We start from the raw sequence: 25,001 nt of genomic DNA on the forward strand, positions 1-25,001 counted from the left end.
TCATAAGAGCAACAAGGATGATTTGAGATGTGGAAAACCTGCCTCCTAGTAAGAGACTAGTTTTGTTTGCCCAAGAGAACGCTGAGATGATTTGATCACAGTCTAAGCATTCACCTGGGGAAAGATTTCTGGTAGCAGGGGGCTCTTTACCGTGGCAAAGGCAGCACACGATCAATGGCTGGGAGCTGCAGCCAGACAAATTCAGACTAGAAATTTGAGGCTGTTTTTATAACTGGGAGTGTTCTCATGCTCTTTTGCTCGCAGCTGGAAGGGAGGGGTGGAAGGCTGGATTACTGGACAGCCTGAGGCTTCTTACCTTAGAACTGATATTACTGTGAGGGCCCTGGTGCCTTCGTGTCCAGCAGTAGTCAAATATTTCAAACGTGCAGGCTAGGCCATGCTTTTGGGTCTACACTGTGGTACATTCTCCTATGGCTCCCAGTGGGGGTGGGGTGGGACACACACAAAATGCCATTTAGCCTTGGGGAAAGTGCACTGGACTGTAAACCAGGTGACCATGAATTTAACTTGCCTCTTCCACTGGCTGCTGGTGCTTCTATGTACCTGTCAGTCCTTATTATTGACCAAGGCCTCGTACCCCGGAGGGAGACAACTACCCTTCCTCTTATCTGAGAGGTTGCACAAGATCACCACAGCAGGGACTAAAATCCAAGACTCATCCACTTACCCACACTACTTTTCAGACTGAATGTGCAAACAGTGTGCTTGGGCAGCCTGTCTGTAACCACTAGACCACACTAAGCTCCCCATGTCAGGAATAGACCACAGGAGTCACCATTCCCACCATTCTCCTGCTGTCTAGAAAAACACTGTGCACCCAATTGTTAAAGGTGTGTTCACCCGAAGGGGAGAGGGCGTGTGCGTGTGAGTGAGTGATATCCCCACTGCTGATGCAGGGAGGTAGGCAGGCTGTTATGGTTCCATGAGACAAAACATTGGTTTTACCAGTATTTTGGAAGTTAAAGCGAAATTTGTTTAAAGTAGAATTCTGCATCCTCTCCAGACTGGACCCCCCCCAAAGTCAGATTGTACTGGCACTTCTTAGGCCAGGGGCCTGAGCTAACATCACCTCTGGCAAAGCCAGCAATAGAACCCAGCTCCTGCCACGTACCACCACCAACCCTTCGCCACGCTGAAAGAGTGGGCCACATGTCTGTGCTTGGCAGCGCTGTCGGTGCAACAGGGCTGCTTCAGCACCACCATGTCTACCCAGTGGGGAGACCCAGCTGGCTGGCCAAGCAAGCAGTGGCCTACGATGGAATTTCTGTGTAGCAAATGCAGAAGGGCACTGCCTATAGAGAAGGGATGGTGCTATACTTAAGGAAATGGCCTGGGACCCAGGTTCTATCCAGGGCTCTGGGATGTAGGGCACGTGACTTACAGCACAACCGTAGGAGGTGGCAGCTAATTTTTAACTTATGTGACGTACATAGTTTCAGCAACACTAGTGATGCACAGAAACCTGGAGGGGTTCTGAAGGTAGCTGAAGCTACCATAGAATCTCCACCATCCTGCACTCAAGTAACTGTGGAATGCAGGGGGAGTTTGCTGCAGGATTCAGGCCATAAAAACAGCCATACAGGGTCAAACCAATGGTCCATCTAACCAAGTATCCTGTCTCTGGCTGTGGCCCATGCCAAATGCTTCAGAGGCAATAAACAGAACAGGGTAATTATCGACTGATTCATCTCCTGTCATCCAGTCCCAGCTTCTGGCAGTCAGAGGTTTAGGGAGACACAGAGCATGGGGTTGCATCTCTGATCATCTTGGCTAATAGCCACTGATGGACCTATCCTCTGTAACTTAATCTATTTTTTTTTTAAGCCCAGTAATACTTTTGGTCTTCACAACATCCCCTGAAAACGAGTTCCACAGGTTGACTGTGCACTGGGTGAAGAACTTCCTTATGTTTGTTTTAAACCTGCTGCCTATTAATTTCATTAGGTGACCCCTGGTTCATGTGTAAACAACACTTCCTTATTCACTTTCTCCACTCTAGTCATGATTTTATAAGCTTGCTGTGGAGTGAGACTATACAGTACTTGCAATTTTGCCGTAGCCTAGTTGATTTTTTCCACCCTGTAATAAGAGTTCCATTAGGATTTGTGACTTACCATTTTCCCCCTACTGGCTGAAGTTACATTAAGACAATGTGGTGGTGTTACAAGAAGTCAACCATGACCACAGGAAAGAGCACCAGCTCTGGGGTGCAAAAGTAACGCAGGATCAATTGAGCACAATCAGCATGATTCTTCATTCTGTTTTTTCCCCTTGTGTCCCTGCAAAGCCCCCTCCAATTCTGCTGAATTTGTCTGCAAAGTGGAGGCGTGCTTGTCTGAAGCACAAAGCTCCCCTTATTGGACTCCCCTGCTGTATGGACACAGAATTATAGATAAGGTTTGACCCTTATGGAAGATTCGAGGTGGCCTTGTGCAGGCCTGGGTCAGAACTTTATTCTGCTCAGACTCTGTCTAGATGGATGGACACAGTCCTTGGTTCCGATGCTAAAGAGATGCAGGACAGACTTGAGGCAGTCAGGAAGTGGGGCTGCTGGCTGTAGTCACAATCCAAAGCCCAGCTCTCCATCAGAAGAGGCTAAAATCCCACCATCCGATATCCATCACTCAAAGAGCTGGTTGCCGGCTCCACCCACCCAGAAGTCACATGTTCTTCCGGAAGGGCAGTCTGCGCTTGTCCTTAATGGCGTTCCTCTTCCTCTTCTTGCTTAGGAAGCTCTCTAGCTTCCCGCTCCCCTTCAGCACTTTGTACTTCTCAGCCAGCTCCAATTTCCACTTCTCAGCTGTGGAATGCCAAAGGACAAGGTGGTGTTTACTCCAAACCAGCACAACCCTCTCAGGATCCGCTTCTGCTCTGCCCTATCCACCTGCAGCCCATTCCCTAACCCTGGCCGATGGCTCCACCCTCTTGTTTTTCACGTCCCTTGTGACGACATGTTTCTTCCAGACAGCCCATGATCCTCCTGCCCCATCATCTATACACAACAGTGCTGGACACATGCAAAATCCAGGAGCAAGGTGCTGCCCCACTTGGCTACCACCCCCCTCCCACCCGTTTAGGCTTACACTGTTCATAGTAATACTACCATTATGCCCAGAGGCCCCAGCTGACACCAGGGCCCCATTGTGCCAGGCACTGTACATACACAAACTAAAGGACAGGCCCTTCCCCAAAGAGCTACTAGTCCCACGGTACAGGTGGGGAATTGAGGCACAGCGAGATGAAAAGGCACAAGCAGTCAGTGACAGAGCAGGGAACTGAGCCAGATCTCCTGAATCCCAGTCAAGTGCCTCATCTATGGGCTCTGCCTTCCTCTCTCAGGCCTCTGGTGCAGGAACCGTGAACAACGTTTTTAAAGCACCTTATGTCCTATTGACTTGGAATGAAGTTCAGGCTCTTAAGTGTCTAGGTCACTCTGGAAGGGTTCACCCATTGGTCTTCCCCTGTCTAATGTGCTTAGCACAATGGCAGTGCTAGGGAAGACCAAAAGACAATTACCTTTTTCCATAACTGGTGTTCTTTGAGATGTGTTGCTCATGTCAATTCAACTTAGGTGTGTGTGCTCGCCACATGCACCGGTGTCAGAAATTTTTCCCTCAGCAGTATCTGTAGGGGACCGGCTCTGGCGCCCCCTGGAGTGGCCCGGCATATAGGGCACCGCCGGCCCCCTCCACCCTCAGTTCCTACTTGCCAGTGGGGAAGGACGGCGGGTTGTGGAATGGACATGAACAACACATCTCGAAGAACACCCAGTTACAGAAAACGGTAACTGTCTTTTCTTCTTCGAGTGATTGCTCGTGTCCATTCAACTTAGGTGACTTCAAGCAGTACCCATGGAGGCGGGTAAGGAGTTCATGGACATGTAGATTTCAATACAGCTCTGCCGAACCCGGCATTGTCTCTGGCCTGTTGAGTGATGGCGAAATGGGCCGTGAATGTGTGGACTGAGGACCACGTTGCAGCTCAACAAATGTCCTGGATCAGGAAGTGTGCCAGGAACGCTGTTGAAGATGCCTGCGCTTTGGTTGAGTGGGCTCTGACAGTCGGCGGCAGCGGGGCCCCTGCTAGCTGGTAACAAGCCCTTATGCAAGAGGTAATCTAGTTAGAAATTCTCTGTGTGGACACCAGGAGGCCCTTCGTCCTATCCGCTGTAGAGATGAAAAGCTGAGTCGACCTACAGAAAGGCTTTGTCCAATCTAGGTAGAAAGCCAGGGCCCTTCTTACGTCCAAAGTGTGAAGGCGCCTCTCCTCACTAGTCTCATGGGGCTTAGGGCAGAAGACCGGAAGGAAGATGTCCTGGCACATGTGGAAAGTGGACACCACCTTGGGAAGAAAGTGCGGGTGGGGCTGGAGCTGGACCTTGTCCTTATAAAAGACCGTGTATGGTGGTTCTGAGGTCAGGGCATGCAGCTCGGAGACTCGCCTCGCCAACATCACCGCCACCAGGAAAGCTACCTTCCATGATAGGTGAGACGGGGAAGCACAAGACCAAAGACTCGAAGGGCAGGCCCGTGAGCCTGGACAGAACCAAGTTGAGATCCCACTGAGGGACCAGGGACTGAACTTGAGGAAAAAGTCTCTCGAGACCTCTGAGGAACCTGACCGTCATGTCATGGGAGAACACCGTCTGCCCCCGGACGAGCGGATGAAAGGCAGAGATGGCCGCCAGATGCACCCTGATAGAGAAGTGTGCCAGGCCCTGATTCCTCAAATGAAGCAGGTAGTCTAAGATCGACTGCACCGAAGAATGTGAGGGGAAGATGCTCCACTTGGCTGCCCAGCAGGAGAACCTCATCCACTTTGCCAGGTAGGTCTGTCTAGTCGAGGGTTTTCTACTCCCCAGGACCCTTCTGGATCCCTTCCAAACAGGTCCATTCTTCGGGTTTCAACCACGCAGCATCCACGCCATGAGCTGGAGAGACGCGAGATTGGGGAGCAAGAGGCGACCGTGGTCCTGTGACAGCAGGTCTGGTCGGTCCGGCAGGGACCACGGGGGAACCGCTGCCAAGCTCAACAGTGTGCCGAACCAATGTTGGCATGGCCGCGCTGGGGCGATCATAACTTGGGCCCTGTCTCTCTTGACTTTCACCAGGACCCTGCTGACTAGCGGGATTGGGGGGGGAACATCAGGCTTCCTGCCCAGGACAGGAGGAAGGCATCGGAGAGGGAGCCCTTGCCCAGACCCCGTCTGGAGAAGAAGCGGTGACACTTCCTGTTCTGCCTGGTGGCGAACAGATCCACTCGGGGAAATCCCCACCTTTGCCTGTGGGGTGCCTGCAGCCAAGGCCTCTTGAACTGGAGCGGGGCGGGAGAGGGAGGTAGCCAATCTCTCCGAAGCTCTGGATACCAAGGGCTGAGTGAACCCCCATGGGTACCACCTTGCCGGCCATGGAGACCGAGGCCATGGGGCGGGCTGCAGTGCCGTCAATAGAGTCTGCACCGTAGGTATCGGAGCTTGTCCCGCAGCTAGGGAACCTCGCTCTGAACCCAAGCTAGAGCCCGAGCGGTCTCTCCTCTGCGACCAAGACGGGGCTGAGTGGTGGATCTGTCCCCTTCGGTACCGGTCGCTCCTCCTGGAGCTGGATCTAGCTGACCTCGACGAGCGCCTGGATTGGGGCCTCAGCAACCGGCGGCACTCAGCTGCCCTGGTCTGGTGATCTACACCTCACGCTTGACGAGCGGTACCAGAATGTGGAGCGGGATCGGGAACTAGAGCGGGCTTGCCATCGTAAAGATGCAGCCGCACGTGGTGATGCACCCTGGGGGAAATCGGTGATGGTCCGGAGAATGGTACCGTCGGTCCCTCGACCTGTCCCTGGAGAGGTACCGGTGCCGCAGAGATTACGCGAGCCGTGCCTTGAGCCTCTCTGCCCTTGTCTGAAGTCCGGATGGGGCTGCAAAGCTTCTACCTGTCACGGTCAGAAGTGTGTCGGCTGCGAGAGGGCGACCGTTGCCTGCGACAGAGAGCGCTGCTGGAAAGGTGGAGACTGTGGTGGTCCCGACGCGGGTTTACCCCGGAACTGGGACCCTGTAGGGGCCGAAGTGGGCAGCACCAGGAGGGACATAATCTCTTGTGCCGCTTGCAGGGCCTCTGGCATGAACGGAGCTGATGAGGACCTCTGTCGCAATCCGGGGTAGCCGGCAGGGAGCAGGCTGGGCTACACTGCTCAACCTGAACTGGGGTCCAGGATCCCCAAGGGGGTGAAGAGGTGCCAAGACAGGGCCATGGTCCACCCCAGACTTGTCCTTTCCCTTGGGGGAAGCTGGAGACCTTCCTTGCCCTATCTTTCTGGGCTTCTTGGCTGGAGCCACGGAAGGGGACTGGTGCTGACTTGCAGACGGTACTGGCGGGGCGCTGCGCACCGAGGTCATGGTGCTTGGTGCTGAATCGGAGCACTGCTCCAGCATCGGGGTAAAGGGCAGACTTTATAAGGAGCACTTTCAAGTGAATGTCATGCTCCTTCTTCGTCCTAGGCTTGATGGACTTGCAGATTCTGCATTTATCACTAATGTGACCTTCGCCCAACCACCATAAAAAACTGTTATGTGGATCGCTAATGGGCATGGGCCTTTTACAGCAACCACAGGGCTTAAAGCGTGGGGACCGGGACATGCCCCGTTCGGGACCTACTAAGTCTGTAACAAACAAATAGGGAAACTAAAACTAGAGGGAAGCTATATACAATAATATACAAAAGGTAAATGGATTTGAACGAACGAGAAGCAACAGCGCTAGCTGAAGCAGCAACAGTTCCAGCACCGTCACTGGTGGCAAGAAGGAACTGAGGGTGGAGGGGGCTGGCAGCGCCCTATATGCCACGGCATATGCGCACCACTCCAGGGGGCGCCAAAGCCGGTCCCCTATGGATACTGCTGAGGGAAAAACTTCCAGCACCAGTGCATGTGGCGAGCGCACACACCTAAGTTGAATGGACATGAGCAATCACTCGAAGGAGAATGCTTGTTCTGCTCTTCTCTAATGGCGCTGCTGACAGATTTGCCCCACCTACGCTATTGCCCCCACCAGCGTAGGGGGATCTGATGTGATGGCTATTTATTGAATGAGTTTTTTTCAATCTGCTCGTTCGTACTCTAGGTGCAGGGATCACACGTTAATGGCAAACTGTCAGCAACAGGTCCATTTCCTAGTGTAAACAGAGCAGCAGCAGCATGAACTTACATTTCTTTAGGTAGAAGGGCTTCCTTCCCAGCTGGGCCTGCTCCCTCTGTGCTCTCTTCAAGGCCAGCTCCTTCTCTCTCTGCCTCTGCCGTTCCTTCTGAGCCTCCTCCTGTTGTGTCTGGGAAGAAAAACAGGAACATGTCATGGACTGTCCAGGCCGTGCTCAGGGCAAACCTCCTGTCTCATTAGCCACACTGGAGTCTGGCATGTTGGCCAGTCTCAGCGGTCTCCCTCCCGTGGGAGCAGTGAGCTGAAGCTGGTTCTCAAAACACTAACTCACCATACGCTTTAGGAGCTGCTGCAGTTTCTCCTGCTGCTCCACATTCTGGCTTTTCTTCAGCTGCTTCTGAACTACCTACAGGAGAGAGCAATACCCAGTGAGTCCTGCTGCAGGTCATTCTTTCCCTCTGAGGCCTGCATGATGGGGCCCTATAACAGATGCCTCACTGAAGCAGGCTTTTCTGCCCCAACACAAGCAAAGGACATAGTGTCACCTCTTTTTCCCTCTTCTTGAGACCGTTCAGGAAACTGTACGTCTTCTCAAATATCTCTGGGTTGTACTCCCCAGACAGGTCATCAAAGCGTGGGTCTCTCTGCACCTGCATAGAATGGAAGGAGGGGGGGTGCAGAGGATTAGAACCAAGAGCAGAACTAATGCCTGAATGCAGCTTGGTTGTTCTCCCTAACTCAGCCTAGTCCTAGCTCCCGTATCTAGGGCTCTTGTCGTACACTATTTAACATTTTCATCAATGATCTGGAAGAAAACATAAAAATCAATGATAAAGTTTGCAGATACAAAAATTAGGGAAGCTGGCAGATCACTGTTACAAAGCAATCTGGATCACTTTATAAGCTGGGAACAAGCAAACGTGTATTTTAATATGGCCAAATGTAAAGTCATACATCTAGGAACAAAGAATGCAGGCCATACCTACAGGATGGGGGCCTCTAAAGTAGCGACTCTGAAAATGAGTTGGGGGTCATGGACAGAAAATCTGCTGTGGCAAACGCAATCCTAGGATGAATCAGGCGAGGCATTTCCCGTAGAGACAGAAAAGTATTAAATGTCATAGTACAAGGCACTGGTCAGACTTCATTTGGAATTCTGGTCACCCACATTCAAGAAAGATGAATTCAAACTGCGGCAAGTGAGGAGAAGAGCTACTAGGATGATCGGAGACATGTGAAAGGAGACAAAACAAAGGCTGACGGGATAGGATTACCCTCTGTAAATATGTCAGGGAAGGTGAAGAGCTATTTAAGCTAAAAAAAAGTATAGGCACACACACAAATGGGGATAAACTACCCATGAACAAGTTCAGGCTAGAAATCAGAAGATTTCTAACCATCAGTAGAGTGAGGTTCTGGAACAGCGTCCCAATAAGAACCGACGGGGCAAACTACTTAGTTAGATTTGAGAGAGCTAGACAAATTTAGGAGTGTGATTGTATAAGGGGGTTGCTTGTGATTTGGGGGGGGGGGGGGGCCAAGGCTCGGCAGCCCTGGGGGTCCCTTCTGATTTTTCTAAAATCCCATGCTTCAGGGCTTCAGCTGGTCACCAGCAGGAGGCAGGAAGAGATTTTTCTCTACTCTCACTTTTTTTCGGTCTTTTTGTCTCCTTCCACTGCAGCATCAGAGAAGGCCACAGATGGAGATGGGACACTGGATGCAATGGGCTGGTGCTCTGAGGTGGCTCCAAGCATTCTCTCTCTCAGTTGCTTGGCTGGTTGGTTCTTGCTCACATCCTCAGGGTCTAACTGATTGCTACACCTGTGGTCAGGAAGGAATTTCCCCCCAGCACAGACTGACAGTGACCTTTGGGGGTTTTCACCTCTCTCTGCAGCGTAGGGTGCGGGTCACTTGCCAGGACTATCTAGGTGTATCTTACTTACCATTTTCCTACCATTGCGGGGGCTTCAGGCACTAGGGTACCTCAGACCCTCCTGTTCTCTGCCTGTAGCACCTAATAGTCTAGTCTCCTGTGGGCTGAAACACTTTGGTCTAATTTCAGTTGTTGGGTTTAGCATGGGGGTGCTTCACGGTGTAGGAGGCCTGTGATAGACAGGAGATCAGATGAGATGATGTGGTGGTCCCTTCTGGCCTTAAACTCTGAGCTCCCAGTGCAACACTGTGGCCGAAGGGGCTAATGCGATCCTGAGATGTATAAACAGGAGAATTTGAGTAGGAGCAGAGAGGTTATTTTACCTCTGTGTTTGGCACTGGTGCGACCGCTGCTGGAATCCTGGGTCCAGTTCTGGTGCCTACAGATCAAGAAGAATGTTGATAAACTGGAGAGGGGTCAGAGAAGAGCCACGAGAACGTTTAAAGGATTAAGTTTCTCTTTGTTAACCGAAATAGGCTCCAGAAGCTCAATCTATCCTATCAGGCAGGTTTTCTAGCCCTTTAATCATCCTCGTGGCTCTTCGCTGACCCCTCTCCAATTTATCAACATCCGTCCTGAACTGTGGGCACCGGAACTGGACACAGCATCCCAGCAGCAGTCGCACCAGTGCCAAACACAGAGATAAAATTACCTCTGCTCCCACTCGAGAGTCCCATTTGTGCAACCCAGGAGCCCATTAGCCCTTTTGGTCACTGCATCACACGGAACTCGTATTCAGCTGATTACCCACCAGGATCCCCAGATCTTTTTCAGAGTTGCAGCTTCCCAGGATACAGGATGGTGTGTGTGTGTGTGTGTCTAAGTATGCCCTACATACTGTGTTCCTAGATGCATACATTAGCCATATTAACATGCATAGTTTGCTTGTGCCCAGTTTACCAGTGATCCAGATCACTCTGAATCAGTGACCTGTCCTCTTTATTATTTACAACTCCAATTTCTGTGTCATCTGCAAACTTTATCAGTGGTGAGTTTATGTTTTCTTCCAGGTCATTAATAAAGATTTTAAATAGCCCAGGGCCAAGAACCAATCACTGTGGGACCCCACTAGAAACACAGCCACTTGATGATTCCCTGCTCACAATTACATTTTGAGACCTATCAGTCAGTTAGTTAGAGTCTCCATCACTGGCAATTTTAAAATCATGATTGGAGGTTTTTCCAAATGACCAGCTCTAGTTCCAACAGGAACTCATCCAGGGCAATCCTATGGCCTAATGCACGAGGTTAGATTAGATGATCACAGTGGTCCCTCTGGCCTTGGAATCTAAAAATCTAGGACTAGCTGGAAGCACCATTTCCTCCATATATCCGCTGGCAGCACCAAACTCTCCTGTACTCACAAGGGGATGCGCCTCACAGCCTGCTCCTTGACTGCCTCAGAAGTCTGTGGGTCCATACCTTTCCCCCAGACCACCACCTGGGTCTCATTCCCTTCATCAGTCCATTTATGCTGTCTCTCCACACGCATCTTGTGTCCCTCATCAGCCCCCAAAAGAACCGACTGCTAACCTGGGAAAGAGCACTTACCGTCTTTTTAACAGAGACCACTTGTCGTAGAAAGGGGACCGGTTTCTTGGCAGAAATCTCCAGTGGCCTGAGAGAAACACATATGTTAGAGAAAGGAGGAGACAGGACTGGCCAGGTCAGACTCTGATTGCTGACAGTTTGCTACCACTCAGCATAGAGAAAGACCACTGCTTCTCCAGTCACCCAGAACAATCAAAGAAAACTGGGGAGGTTTGCTCTGTGCAGTCCATTCACCACCTGCACCTCTCACATACACCTGCCTTCAGACCACCATCCTCAGAGCCAGGGCAGGAGAACTCCCCACAGTATGTTTTCCAAGGCTTTGTCCAGGCTAGTTTTAAAATATTTCCTAAGGAATGGAGTTTCTATAGCTTCCCTAGGAACAATGTGAAATAATTTATTGCTCAATCACCTGACAGTCTCCTTTGCTTAATTTCATCCCATTATACCTATGTAAACATGGCCCTTATACACACATTAAATAATCCCGCTCCCTCCCTGGTGTTCTCGGCCCAATACTATTCAATATCTATCAATGAAGAAGATTACAAAAATCACTCTGGCAGAGAGGTAAATAACAGAGACAGATAGGTCAGCTCTACAAAGCTATCTGGATTGCTTGGGCAGCTGGGCTCACTAGATCTTGCCTTTTTAATACAGCCAAATGCAAGGTCAGACATCTAGGAACCATGGGAATATGTCACACTTACAGGATGAAGCTCTGTATCCTGCAAAGAGACTCTGAAAAGGATTTAGGGGCCATGGTGGAAACGGAACATGAACTCCCAGTGCGATGCCGTGGCTAAAAGTGCTATCACAATCCTTGGATGGAAAACAGGGGAATACAGAGTAGAAGCAGGGAGTGGTAGTATTACCACTGATGAGACTGTTATTGGATACTGTGTCCAGTTCTGGAGTCCACACCTTAAAAAAGATGCTCGCAAATCAGAGAGGGTTCAGAAAAAAGCCACAAGGATGCATCAAAGTCTGGAAAACCTGCCCTATAGTTAGAAACTAAAGGAGCTCAATCTATTTAATTAAGAGGTGACTTGATCACAATCTGCAAGAACCTATATGGAAAGAAGATTTGATGGTATAGGGCTTTTTAACCTAGCAGACAAAGGCAGAACAAGATCATAGAATATCAGGGTTGGAAGGGACCTCAGGAGGTCATCTAGTCCAACCCCCTGCTCAAAGCAGGATCAATTCCCAACTAAATCATCCCAGCCAGGGCTTTGTCAAGCCGGGCCTTAAAAACCTCCAAGGAAGGAGATTTCACCACCTCCCTAGGTAACGCATTTCAATGCTTCACCACCCTCCTAGTGAAATAGTGTTTCCTAATATCCAACCTAGACCTCCCCCACTGCAACTTGAGACCATTGCTCCTTGTTCTGTCATCTGCCACCATTGAGAACAGCCGAGTTCCATCCTCTTTGGAACCCCCCTTCAGGTAGTTGAAAGCAGCTATCAAATCCCCCCTCATTCTTCTCTTCTGGAGACTATAGCTGGAAACTGAACTAGATACATCCAGACTAGAAATAAGGTGCATTTTGAACAATGAGGGTAAGCCACCACTGGAACAACTTACTAAGAGATGTGATAGTATCTTCATCACTTGAAGTCTTTCAAACAAGACGGAATGTCTTTCTAAAACAACATGCTCTAGCTCAATCATAAGTCATGGGCCTGATGCAGAAATCATTGGGTGAGGTTCTCTGCCCTGTGCTATACACGTCAGACTAGATTATCATAATGGTCCCTTTTCATCTTAGCATTTATGAAAGTATTGGTAGACGTGGTCCCTCGCCCCCTTAGCCATAGTTGACCAGATATTAATTTAAGCACACACAGCTATTATAATCAGTGTTCATTAATACATTCCTCCAGACCCTCATCATTTCTACTGCTTTTTTTCTAAATTCCCATCTTGCTAATAATGAAGTGCCTAGAACTGTATTAGATATTCTAAATCCCACCAGAACTGTACAAAGAGGACCACTGCCTCCCACCCAGTATAACTGGATTCAAAAAAGAATTAGATACGTTCACGGAGGATAGCTCGATCAATAGCTATTAGTCAAGATGGTCAGAGATGCAACCCCATGCTCTGGGTATCCATAAATCTCTGCCTGCCAGAAACTGGGACTGGACAACGGGCGGATCACTCGATAAATTGCCTTATTCTGTTCATTCCTTTTGAAACATCTGGCACCTATGTCAGATTACAGGATACTGGGCTGCAAGGATCCACTATGGCCATTCTTATATTCTCCCTGCTACTCACCTTTGTGTATGCAGTCCAAAACCACACTAGCTAATTTTGCTGCCATATCATGTTAAAGGGTCATGTCTCATTAGCCATGCACTATCGCCCCAACACATTTTCCTCATTACTGCTTACCAGGGATTTTGGATTATCTTCTCCAAAATCAATCACATTTTGTTGTTTTCTGACAGTTTTTCAAATCACCTTTGCTCCTTCTGTATCACTTCTGTCCTCAATGGTATTTGAGGTTCCCCCCAATTCAGCATAATCAGCAAGTGACATGAGTGCTGTTTAGTCTCTCTTAAGATGTTTGTAAATTAGACTGGACATAGCCCAATCCCAGCAGCATCTCTCACTGGACACCTCCCCTCAATGTCATACATTGCCATGTACCATTATCCTTTGACAGGTAGCCGAAAGAGTGTAAACAATCTGGGCGTGCCACAGGAAGGTCAGATTTTGAGACACTGCATCCAACGCTTTCCTGAAATCCAAATATGACAACGTTCAGCAGTGAAACTAACAAGTCAGGTCAATTTTGCTTTGCTGCAGCTCAGACAGTACTTTCTCCCAAAAAGCAGAGGCAGGATTTGGAGCTATTCACAAGAAAAGAGGATGCAAATAATGGGGGCTGCATGAAGGAAAGAGTAACAGTCCCTGCAGCCCTGGACAATCAGGAGGCTTACAGGCATGTGGGGCTGGGGGGAGAGGAGAGAGAGTAAATGATCTCCCTGCTGGAAGAGAGAAGGACATCCCCCATCTGGCATCTATCAAATTCAGACATTTCCTAGCCATAGACAATACAAGAGAGGAAATCCCAAGCACAGTCCCATGATAGTACCCTGCTAGGAGCACCAGCACTAGCCCCACATCCAGCAGCTTGGCTCCTCACCAGAGTGTTGCCCCAGCAGCTCCCTGGAGACCCCCACCCTTTCTTCTACTACACATTTTTCAAGCCCCGCTCAGTGCATTTCTTTGTATTTTCATGACAGGTGATTTGGCAGGGGCTGCTGCCCTTTGAACAAGGGCGCAGCACTTCATTCTACAGTGCTCCACTGAAATCAACAGAGCTCTGATGGATTTCCCTGGCAGACCTTTTAGGAAGGTTCCTTTCAGAACACAAACATACCAAAGGACTTTAGCAGCCTGGCGGCTTTTGTATGAAGCATTCCTCAAAAGGCTTTGGAGCATTAGCAATACCTAGAGATAAATACTCCATAATTGCAGAGGCACAGATGTTTTATGAGGCATACTGGATTCTCTGTAAAGCTCCAAGATCCTCAGGTAGAAGGCAAAACAGAAGTACAAAACATTCTCATCATCCCTGTAAGGGGGAAGAGAGGTTTTCCTCTGAGGTTAAGAACTAGATGAAAGAATGCTGATGAAACAGAGTGGGGAGGCATTCTGTTTGAATCACCTTGGATATGACACTTACTCGGACTGAAAACTGGCTTCAGGACCACAAATCAAGGGTAATGCCACATGGCAATGTATAAAGCTGGGGGGAGGTGTCTGCTGAGGGACGGTAGCAATCTGTTTAGGTCTTGTATTATTTCATATCTCCATTAATCATCACATTGATGACACCCCAGAATATATTCAACTGGGAGGAGCTGTGAACACCAGTGCTGACAAATATGGACAGAAATTAACAAGAGGAAATTCAACTTGGAAAAAATGCAGCTGTGAGAGGCTGCAGAGGGGAAAAAGCAATTTGGGGCTACATCCGGCCACGGAGCAGGAGGGATAGCTCCTCTTTAGATAGCTCTAACTGTACTTGGAATAATGTGCTCAGCTGTGGGCACCTCGTTACCAGAACGATATTGGCAAGCTGGAAGGAGTTCAGAAAACAGTAAGAAGAATGGTTCAGTGACTGGAGGGACTAAGTTAAGATTTAAAGAGAACTATGGACAGCTCAGAAGAGACAACAAAAGGTGAGCATGGGAAGTGTTAAAAGCATCTCTCAATCTGAGGGGCTGCAAAGCACCTGCAGTAAGGATAGCAGAGACACAGGCAGGACGAGTGTCTCAGCAGGAAGTGTTGGTTAGGAACTAAGAGCTATCTTGACAAACACTTTTGCTGAGTTCAAAGTCATGGCTGGCAAGTGGCAAAGGGATGGACCATTCCCAAAGGAAACATTATGACAAAGGATCTCTTTTGTGTGCCATGCTAGAGGGTCTGATCCACCCGCCTGGCACAGAAGACACTCTGAGGATCCCAGGCAGCACATACATACACTTCTGTCTGCAGAGAAAGGGCTCTGGAACACCTTTACCCCTGTTTGCTGGGCCGTTGCTTTGTCCTAGGTTTTGTATGGTTCAATGGCTTCTTCCCACTAGTCATCTGCTGATACGCTTTGGTTCCAACACTGTTCCGCAGCTGCAGCAGTTCCTCGAAAGACATTAAGGATAGTTCTGGGAAAGAGAAAACAAAAAGGGACTCTCACAGCCAGACACACACTTCTGCCCTTACACCCTCTGTACAAGGGATACAGGGGCAGCTGCAGTGCCTCCACTCACAAAACACTTCCACCCCCAAGCACAGGGACAGCCAGCAAGTCAGACTGTCTTTCTTGGGTTTCTCCCAAGACTAGAGTGCAGGCAAATGCACATGGTATGGAAACAAAACCAAGAGAAACACCAGGATACTAGAGAGAGATTTCAGTGGCAGTGATTTTACATGTTACTTGCAACTACAGACAAAGTAGATGGTATGCCTGTTAGCCCATCATTTCTAGTTACACCCCAAACAGTTCCTCTTCCTCCTGTTTACACCTTTAAAATAGTCAAGACATTTACCCTCCCCACAGTAGTGCTAGACATATACACCCCCTTGAATTCTTCATGATATTAAGTGTCTGGAACTAACACAATATTCCTGATGTGATCTGGCCAGTGCAATCATCTTCCTGCACATGCCACAAAGCCTCTGAACATGCAGCCCAAACAGTAGACTCCATGCTCAGATTGTCACATTGGATCAGACCATTGGTCCATCAAGTCAGTTATCCTGCCCTTGGCAACCACCAATATCTTCTGCTTCAGAAAGAAAAAGAAAAAAAACCTAACAAAGCTGGTCAACTGCATGCAAATTCCTGACTGACCCCATTAACAGAGGACGTCCTGAAGCAGAAGATTCAATTACTTTAAGTGTCTTTATTGAAGTAGAATTTCTTTACCTATGTCATAGTTTAGGGCAACTGCTCATGTATTCCCCCGTCATAATCCAGCAAGGGCATCCACTCCAGGCTCTCAGCCCCTCAGCAGTCACTTCCCTTGGGCAGAGACCCACATCTCTTCCTCTCCTAAACAGGGGTTTTCCAGGTTGCACAGGAGTTCCCCAGGAAGTCAGACCTCCTGCTTTGCTTTCTCCTCAAAGGCTGTAAACAATGTAATATCCCAGTTATAACGTACCACGCAGTAGAGCCCTGCAGTGGGACTGGGAGATGCACACCAGGACATAATGGGTCTTCTCAGACAGCAAACACATGCTGCAGACCCTGTCTGACCTACTTGTCCAAACCTGCTAGCAGCTACCCCCACCCACCCCAGCATTCCACGTGGCATCATGGGCCGCACCATACCCCTGCCACTCCATGCCGGGAGGCTGCAAGAAAAACCACAGATTCACATCCAGGGAACTGTGAGAACCATGGCAGGTGAATGAGTAGCCACAATTAACTAAGTTTGTGCACTGAAATGGATAGAAATGTTTGCTGCCTTTCCAATTTCATAGTCCCATTCTGTTAATTTATGTTTAAAGTTTATACTGCATTGCCTGTTTTTTTGCACAGTTTTTCTGCCCTGATTAGGCCACTCAATACATTTATATTTTTTAAAATAAAATAATGATCTTTATTAGTTCACCACACCTAGCACTGAATGCACAGTGGTACTTAAAGCACATGGTACTTATAAATGTGCAGTCATTTATAAATGTACGACGAGCACCTCTTAATTCATAGCTTCAGTACACACAGTTACAGATGGCCAGCGAGCACTACACAATTCCTAGCAGCACCCAACGCTTCAGCCCCACAGAACAGTCCAGTACAGAACGGTAATGTGGCTGACCGTTAAAGTACTCTTTCAAAGCCTCCCTCAACAACATACTCCCACACTGAGCTTGCATAACAGCACTTGTGTCTGGCTGTTCAAACTTAGACAGCCACTCCACCTCAGCCCTCCACCCTGCTGGCAGCTTCTCCGCTGTTGCATCACAGATATTATGCAGGACACAACCCCTGGAGTAAGTGGTAGGCTGGGAACCCCAAAATCACTACTTGCATTTCCATATTGTCAATAGTAGTCTGATGGTTGGGAAAGAATCCCGCTGCTTGTAGCTTTCTGAACAATCCTGTGTTCTTAAAGATGTCAGGGGCATGCACCTTCCCTGATCAGCCCATATGGATATCGGTGAAGTGTCCCTAGTGAGCCACCATTTGCATAACCACAGGAAAGCAGGCCTTTCTGTTGACGTACTCTGTGGCAAGGAGGGCTGGGGCCAAAATAGGAATGAGCATGCCGTTTTTCATCCTACTGCAGTTTGGAAACCCCCTTGCTACAAAGCCATCCACTACGTCCTGTCCATTGCCCAGCGTCACTGTCCTGCATAGCAAGAGGTTATTAATGGCCCTACAAACCTGCAAGACACTGGCCCGCACTGTGGGTTTCAAACTCCAAAATGATTTCCTGCTGACCAATAAGCAATCTGGCCTTGCAAGCTTCCAGAATGTGATCACCACTTGCTTCTCAACTGTCAGTATAGCTTTCATTCTGATGTCACTGCACTGGATGGTTGGGGCAACCATGGCACACAGATCCAGGAATGTGGCCTTTTGCATCCAAAGGTTTTGTAGCCACTGCTCGTCGTCCCAATCCTGCATTACAATGCAACCTCACCAGTTAGTGCTTTTCCTTGGGCCCAGAAGCAGCGCTCCATCATCTGCAGCTGTTCTGTGACAACCACCACCTTGAATTGTTTTTCGCTATGTCCCTTAGCAATCTGTCCTCAAAGGAATGGCCTCATTATCCAAGAGCAATACCCAAGTTAGAAGCCAACTACAACACACAGATCCAGTTGCTGCGAAAGGTGAAGGTTCTGGGACTCCTAGCACGGTATAACTGGGTTTTTAGAAAAGAATTATACACATTCCTGGCGGGTAGGTTCATCAGTGGCTATTAGCCGAGATGGTCAGGGATACAATCCCATGTTCCAGGTGTCCCTAAATCTCTGACTTCTAAAAGCTGGGACTGGATGACACTATATGGATCACTCGATATATTTTCCTGTTCTGTTCACTCCCACCGGCCACTGTCGGAAGTCTCACCCAGTATGGCCATAACTCTATAAAGTTCATAAACACTCTATTGTGTTCTGGGCACTCAAGCACCACAAAGCCTTTTTAAGCTGCTACTTCTCATATCTAACCTTCATTACAGTTCTATCACACCAGTTCTTCTATCACTTGAGTGCCTTACAAATTCCAGGACACCTGACAATCTGCCTCTCCCCCACCCACCCCCAGCCAAGAAGGTGTTTTCAGTATTTGTTGTATTTCAGTGGATTTGGTTTTGGGAGGTTAGGTGAAAGAAGTGGATTTTACATTTCAGTTGGAAGGTGAGAGATGAAGTGGTCATTCTGATTTCTGGCTACTTGTTGTTCACTAACACCCCTAAATATCTTGGCATCACTGGTTTCCAGGTTTCTGCCTTGCACTGAACATCTGTGTTTCACATTTCTTTTATTTTGGCCACCTTTCTAATCTCTCTAGAGCCCTCTCTATTATTTATCTTCATTATATTCATACCACCTCCTAGTTCAATATCATCTGAATTTCATTTATGTGCTCTCCATTCCCTCCTTGAGATCCATTAATAAATATGTTTAATAAAACCTAACACCTGTCCCTGCAGAACTCATTAAACACCTCCCTAACTCAACATGTTACTATTTACAATTAAGCTTGGTTTGTGGTGAATCAGCTAGGTTTTAATTAAACATTAAACACCTCCCTAACTCAACATGTTACTATTTACAATTAAGCTTGGTTTGTGGTGAATCAGCTAGGTTTTAATCCATGCAATAGCGTCGGACCTTATCCAATGTCATTTTTTGGGTTTGATTTCATAAGGATGCAAATCCTATAATTGTGCATTCAGGCAGACACTCAGACGCATGGGAATGCAAATTTAAGCAGCTGGTTTAGAAAATTTGGTTCTGAATCAAAGGCTTTACAAATATCAGATATCACATCTGTATCATTCCTACTGCCCACTAATTTAGTAAATAAAAAAAAGTTTGTCAGGCATTATTTTTTCTTTATAAATCCTCCATGCTGCTTCTTGCTCAGAGCTCTATGATACCCTGAATCAGGGGTGTCAAGCATTCTGTGAGAAAGGCTAATTCCATTTTTAATTGTTGGCAGGGGTATAAATTTAAGACTAAATACTATCCTCACTTCACAGTGAGAATTCTGCTAATGTCAACTGGAACTTCATAGGGCTAGAAGGGACCACAATGGTCATCTAGTGACTCCCTGCCAAGATGCAGAACTTGGTGCAGACATGAAGAGTAGAATTTGGCTTTTGTCATAAGTAGACTTAGTTATCTATATTTGTTGCCTGTTTGGTTCTTATTGTTGCATTCAGCATCACTCGGAAGAAAACATGTTCATCTTTTAGTACCAACACTCCTGCCTGCCCCACCTTCCTTCCTAATTCCTCTTTTCTCTTTCTTTATGTCCCTTCTACATCTTCTTCCCTGCAGCACAATTCTTCACAATTCCACAACCCCACTGGCTTTGCTCCCCTCCTATTCTCTTCACTGCATCTACTAAAATGATCAGTAACAAAACAGTTAATGCTGACATTTCATAGGTTCGTAGATTCCAAGGCCAGAAGGGACCATCAGGATCATACAGTCTGATCTCCTGTATAACGCAAGCAATAGAACTCCCCCAAAATAATTCCTAGAGCAGATCTTAGAGAGTCCTATCATCAAGCTTTAGTGTTAACACTCCAATTAAATAAATGGGCAGTAGAGAAGTTCACAAATCACAAAGCTACTGTTTCAGGCTCAGGAAGACAAAACTGCATCTGCATCCCCTTGATTCACATTTGGAAGGTTATCATCAAAACTGAGCAGGCTCCAAGCTTTCTTTTGTTTTTTTAATTAAAACTTATTCTTCACTGTCTAAATATACCATGCAGCCCCAAGTACATCAAGGGGGCTCTGTGTTTGACACCACTGAACCACATGTTTTACAGGTTATTTTCCTTTACTATTTGTCCCATTATTTCACTCAAGACTTAAATTAGATATATGGGTGGCATTTGCCAGGAGCCCTTTTGAAGGCTGAAATCATATTTGCATACACCACCTCAATCCTTTGGAACCTTCCTAGTTTTCGCAGTTCATTAGCTAATCCACATCGGAAGACTTCACAGACATCAACTATGGTTCTCAGGCACTTGGTGGCAGAACCTCAGCTACTGTCCCATGTCCTTGACAAACTGAATGCTTAACTTTCTTCACACGGAAATTAAATAAATGCAGAAATCTTCGGGGTTTTCATTCTACAGATTTATGAGCTCTACTTAAAGAGCTCAGATAAAATCATGAGCCATCCCCCCTATCCCAAATTCAATTCATGAGGTTGGTGTGGGTGGGGAGGAAAGCCGAATAGTTAATTAAGAGCTCACACATTGCACATGACTATCAAACTGCTTATTAGTTCAGCTCCAATCCATCCTCAGGTCAACGTGGTAACATTCTCTACAAAAGACTCTCCAAGGCAGTGGCTCTCAAACTTTTTTTTTACTGGTGACTCCCTTTCACATAGCAAGTCTCTGAGTGCGACCCCCTTATAAATTTAAAAAAACTTTTTTATATATTTAACACCATTATAAATGCTGGAGGCAAAGCAGGGTTTGGGGTGGAGGCTGACAGCTCGTGACCCCCCATATAGTAACCTCGCAGCCCCCCAAGGGGTCCCGACCTCCAGTTTGAGAACCCCTGCTCCAAGGTTTTGTCCAGTTTTAAGTGACTCAGATAATAAGTTTCCAATGTTTCCATTAGGCTACATCCTTAAAGATTCTACACCATTAGGACATAGGTCCTGGTATCCAGCCTAAGGGTTTATCCATTCTACAGATTTTTAACAAGTTTATAACCAGGTTGTAACAGTTTACTCCACATACAAGGTTCCAAACCAGGTGGGTTTGACCCCGCTGGGGAACAGAGCTGTAACGTGCCTGTCAGGCTATAACTGGGTTGTAACAAGAAGTGTCTACTGCAGACAGGCTGGTCTGACCAGCTCTGTGCAACTGGATTAGCCAGTCATCCTATTTCCCAGGTCTCTGTTCCCAAGGACATCTCACTATACCACACAGCAACTGAAAACACATCCACATCCTCTACCCAGGCACCAGTGGTGAGGCAGCATGAAACGCATGTACCTGGCAGGGTGCAAAGTGTCAACAGGCTAACATGAAATTATGCCAACAAAAATATAGCTGTGTGAATGCCCTGAACCATGGTAGCAGTACTTGTGAGATAGGAGCACATCAAAGAGAAAAGCAGGAGTCAGCATGGAAAGAAGATCTCAGAACCGCTGATGGGTCACACTGAAACACAGTTTATTAAACACTTCCTATTATCAGTGTTTACCTCTCTTCGTATCACTCTCTGGGGTAGTTTTGCATTTTGAGATGTCTTTTCCCCCAGCACATGGCTCTTCATCACTGCTGCCAGCGGTTCCGCTACCTGTCTTGTCATCATCATCATCATCCCCTGAGAAGTCCTCCAGATCACTGTAATCGCTATTGCCACCGCTGTCCTCGGAGTCCTCACTGACAGCTCCCTGGTCAGTGGCACTCTCTCCTTGCAGGAGCCGAGGCTTTTTAGCATCATGATTGCACTCCCCAGAAATGCCTGCTATGCCACTTGAACTCTCCAGCGGTTGCTTCTGAGCAGTGACAAGCTTAGCATCAAGGATGGTGTCTTGAGCACTTTCTTCCACAGTCTCTGTGGCTGGTACTTTCCTTTTGCCGTGCATCCCCCTAGACACTCCTTTTCCAAAGGAGGAAACATTCTTTCTGGGGCTGTTCCCAGGCCTGTCCTGGCGTGGCCACATCATGAGGCTTTCACTGCTTCCACACAGACTCCAACTGCAATAAACAATCAGTTGTACATAAGAACATAAGAGCAGCCATACTGGGTCAGACCAAAGGTCCATCTAGCCCAGTATCCTGTCTGCCGACAGTGGCCAATACCAGGTGCCCCAGAAGGAATGAACAGAACAGGGAATCATCAAGTGATCAATCCCCCATCGCTTAATCCCAGCATCTGACAAACAGAAGCTAGGGACACAATCCCTGCCCATCCTGGCTAATAGCCATTGCTGGAGACCTATCCTCCATGAACTTATCAGTTCTTTTTTGAACCCTGTTATAGTCTTGGCCGTCACAACATCCTCTGGCAGTGTGTTCCACAGACTGACTGTGCGGTGTGTGAAGACATTCTTCCTTTTGTTTGTTTTAAATCTGCTGCCTATTAATTTCATTTGGTGACCACTAGTTCTTACGTTATGAGGAGTAAATAACACTTCCTCATTTACTTTCTCCACACCAATCATGATTTTATAGTCTTCAATAATATCCCCCCTTAGTCATCTCTTTTCTAAGCTGAAAAGTCTCCGTTTTATTAATCTCTCCTCATACGGAAGCCATTCCATATCCCTAATCATTTTTGTTGTCCTTTTCTGAACCTTTTCCAATTCCAATAGATCTTTTTTAAGATGGGGTGACCACATCTGCAGGCAGTATTCAAGATGTGGGTGTACCATGGATTTATACAGAGGCAATCCAATATTTTCTGTCTTATTATCTATCCCTTTCTTAATGATGCCCAACATTCTGTTCACTTTTTTGACTGCCGCTGCACATTCAGTGGATGTTTTCAGAGAACTATCCACAATAACTCCAAGATCTCTTTCTTGAGTGGTAACAGCTAATTTAGACCCCATCATTTTATATGTATAGTTGAGATATTTTCCAATGTGCATTACTTTGCATTTATCAACATTGAATTTCATCTGACATTTTGTTGCCCTGTCACCCAGTTCTGAGAGATCCTTTTGTAGCTCTTCGCAGTCTGCCTGGGGCTTAATTATCTTGAGTAGTTTTGTATCATCTGCAAATTTTGCCACCTCACTGTTTACCCCTTTTTCCAGATCATTTATGAATATGTTGAATGGACTGGGCCCAGTACAGACCCCTCAGGTACACCACTATTTACCTCTCTCCATTCTGAAAATGGACCATTTATTCCTATCCTTTGTTTCCTATCTTTTAACCAGTTACTGATCCATGAGAGGACCTTCCCTCTTTCCATGAGTGCTTACTTTGCTTAAGAGCCTTTGGTGAGGGACCTTGTCAAAAGCTTTCTGAAAATTTAAATACACTATATCCACTGGATCCCCCTTGGACACGTGCTTGTTGACCCCCTCAAAGAATTCTAGTAGATGGGGGAGGCATGATTTCCCTTTACAAAAACCACGTTGACTCTTCCCCAACAAGTTATTTTCATCATAGCGCTGTTGTAGCCATGTTGATCCCAGGGCATTAGACAAACAAGGTGAGATCATATCTTTTATTGTCAAGTATCAGGGGGTAGCCGTGTTAGTCGGTATCCACAAAAACAACAAGGAGTCCCCTTAAAGACGAACCGATTTATTTGGGCATAAGAAGTGAGGTTTTTACCCACGAAAGCTTATGCCCAAATAAATCGGTTCGTCTTTAAGGTGCCACCAGACTCCTTGTTGTCTTTTATTGGACCAACTTAAATACAACTCACCCCACCCCTCCTTGTCTCGCAAACAGCGAGTGTCACTGATCGGCCCCCACCCGCATGCAGCCCTGTGGGGGCTCTGGCTGCCTCCTAGGACGGGCAGAAGGGGCACTGCAAATCCCTGCAGCTCGGGACTGGCCCACCCTGGGGCGAAGCCAGCGAGCGGCCGCCCACCAAGGGCCCTGGCCAGCCAGCAGCCGCCCTCCCCCCGGCTCGGCAGCACAGGCCCCGAGCACGCTGCAGTGGCCGGCCCGTGGCGTGCGGGAGAAGCCCGACGGCTGGGGCTCTGCTGCGGGACCGAACCCCACCCGCCCCCGGAGCGAGCTCAGGGGCGGCACGAGCGGTCCAAGCATCGGGGCGGGGGGGGGGGCGCTCGCTCTCAGCCCGGTGGCCCCAGCCCGGCCTCGAGGCGCGGCTCCCCGGAGGCTCCTCCCACCCGCCCCGCGCGGGGACCGCGACCCCAGCCCAAACTCACCCCAGGAGGCTCCCGGACGCCCGGCAACTCCGCACGCTAGCCAGGCTCCACGCGGCCGGACCAGGCCCCGCCTCGCCTCCAGGCAACCGGCCCCAGCATTGCGTCACAGAGGGCGGAGAGCGAGGCGGCTGGGCGCATGCGCGGGCGGAGAGCGAGGCGCCTAGGGCCGGGGGACGCGGGGGGGGGATTGCGCATGCGCCGAAGGGCGGAACGGGACGCGACGCTTGGGCGGGAGCGGCGCGCGTCGCTAGGCGCGTTGTGTGGCCCCCGTAGCGGTCCCCTCAGACACGTCCCTTCCCCCCTCACACACAGCCACACACAGGCCGGGATCTCAGGCTTTATTCACAGCTCTGGGCTCCGCGTACACAGCTCGGTGCTGCTCCCCTTGGGGACGGCGCCCCTGTGCGCCAGGGGGCGGCCAGGCCGAGGCATTCTCCTTCCACCCGGCCACGGCTGAGGGCGATGGCTGAAGCCTTCAGGGAGCTCCCGCCCTTGGGGGGATGAGGCCCAGCCCCAGGGCCGAGAGGGTCCATCACTTCGCTGCCATGGCCAGCCGCGGAGGCGGCTCCTGGGACGGCTGAAGGCCTCGTGGTGGAGCCAGCGCAGCTTTACTGCGCGGGGCAGAGCAGGAGCTGAGGAGCCTCGGGCAGGAATGTACAGCCCTCATCTGCCACTCGTCCAGTCTGGTTCCCTGGGCCCCGTGTCTGAGAATAGCGGCAGCGAACATGGTGCTACACCCAGCCCTTGACTGGTCTCC

At 48.6% G+C, this 25,001-nt stretch overlaps 1 protein-coding gene across 1 annotated transcript; it reads right to left on the reverse strand.

Moving 5' to 3' along the window:
• Nucleotides 1-2,434: 2,434 nt before the first annotated feature.
• Nucleotides 2,435-24,343, reverse strand: RRP36 (ribosomal RNA processing 36). Its single transcript, XM_065400478.1, has 8 exons — nt 24,245-24,343; nt 21,589-22,088; nt 15,194-15,332; nt 10,653-10,719; nt 7,714-7,818; nt 7,500-7,574; nt 7,220-7,337; nt 2,435-2,821 (listed from the first exon to the last, which is right to left on the reverse strand). The coding sequence occupies exons 2-8, from the start codon at nt 22,055-22,057 to the stop codon at nt 2,682-2,684; spliced, it is 1,113 nt and encodes a 370-aa protein (XP_065256550.1). The 5' UTR covers nt 22,058-22,088; nt 24,245-24,343; the 3' UTR covers nt 2,435-2,681.
• Between the last annotated feature and the right edge of the window lie 658 nt (nt 24,344-25,001).

The sequence above is a fragment of the Emys orbicularis genome, chromosome 3 (genome assembly GCF_028017835.1).
Source record: "Emys orbicularis isolate rEmyOrb1 chromosome 3, rEmyOrb1.hap1, whole genome shotgun sequence".
NCBI lineage: Eukaryota > Metazoa > Chordata > Testudines > Emydidae > Emys > Emys orbicularis.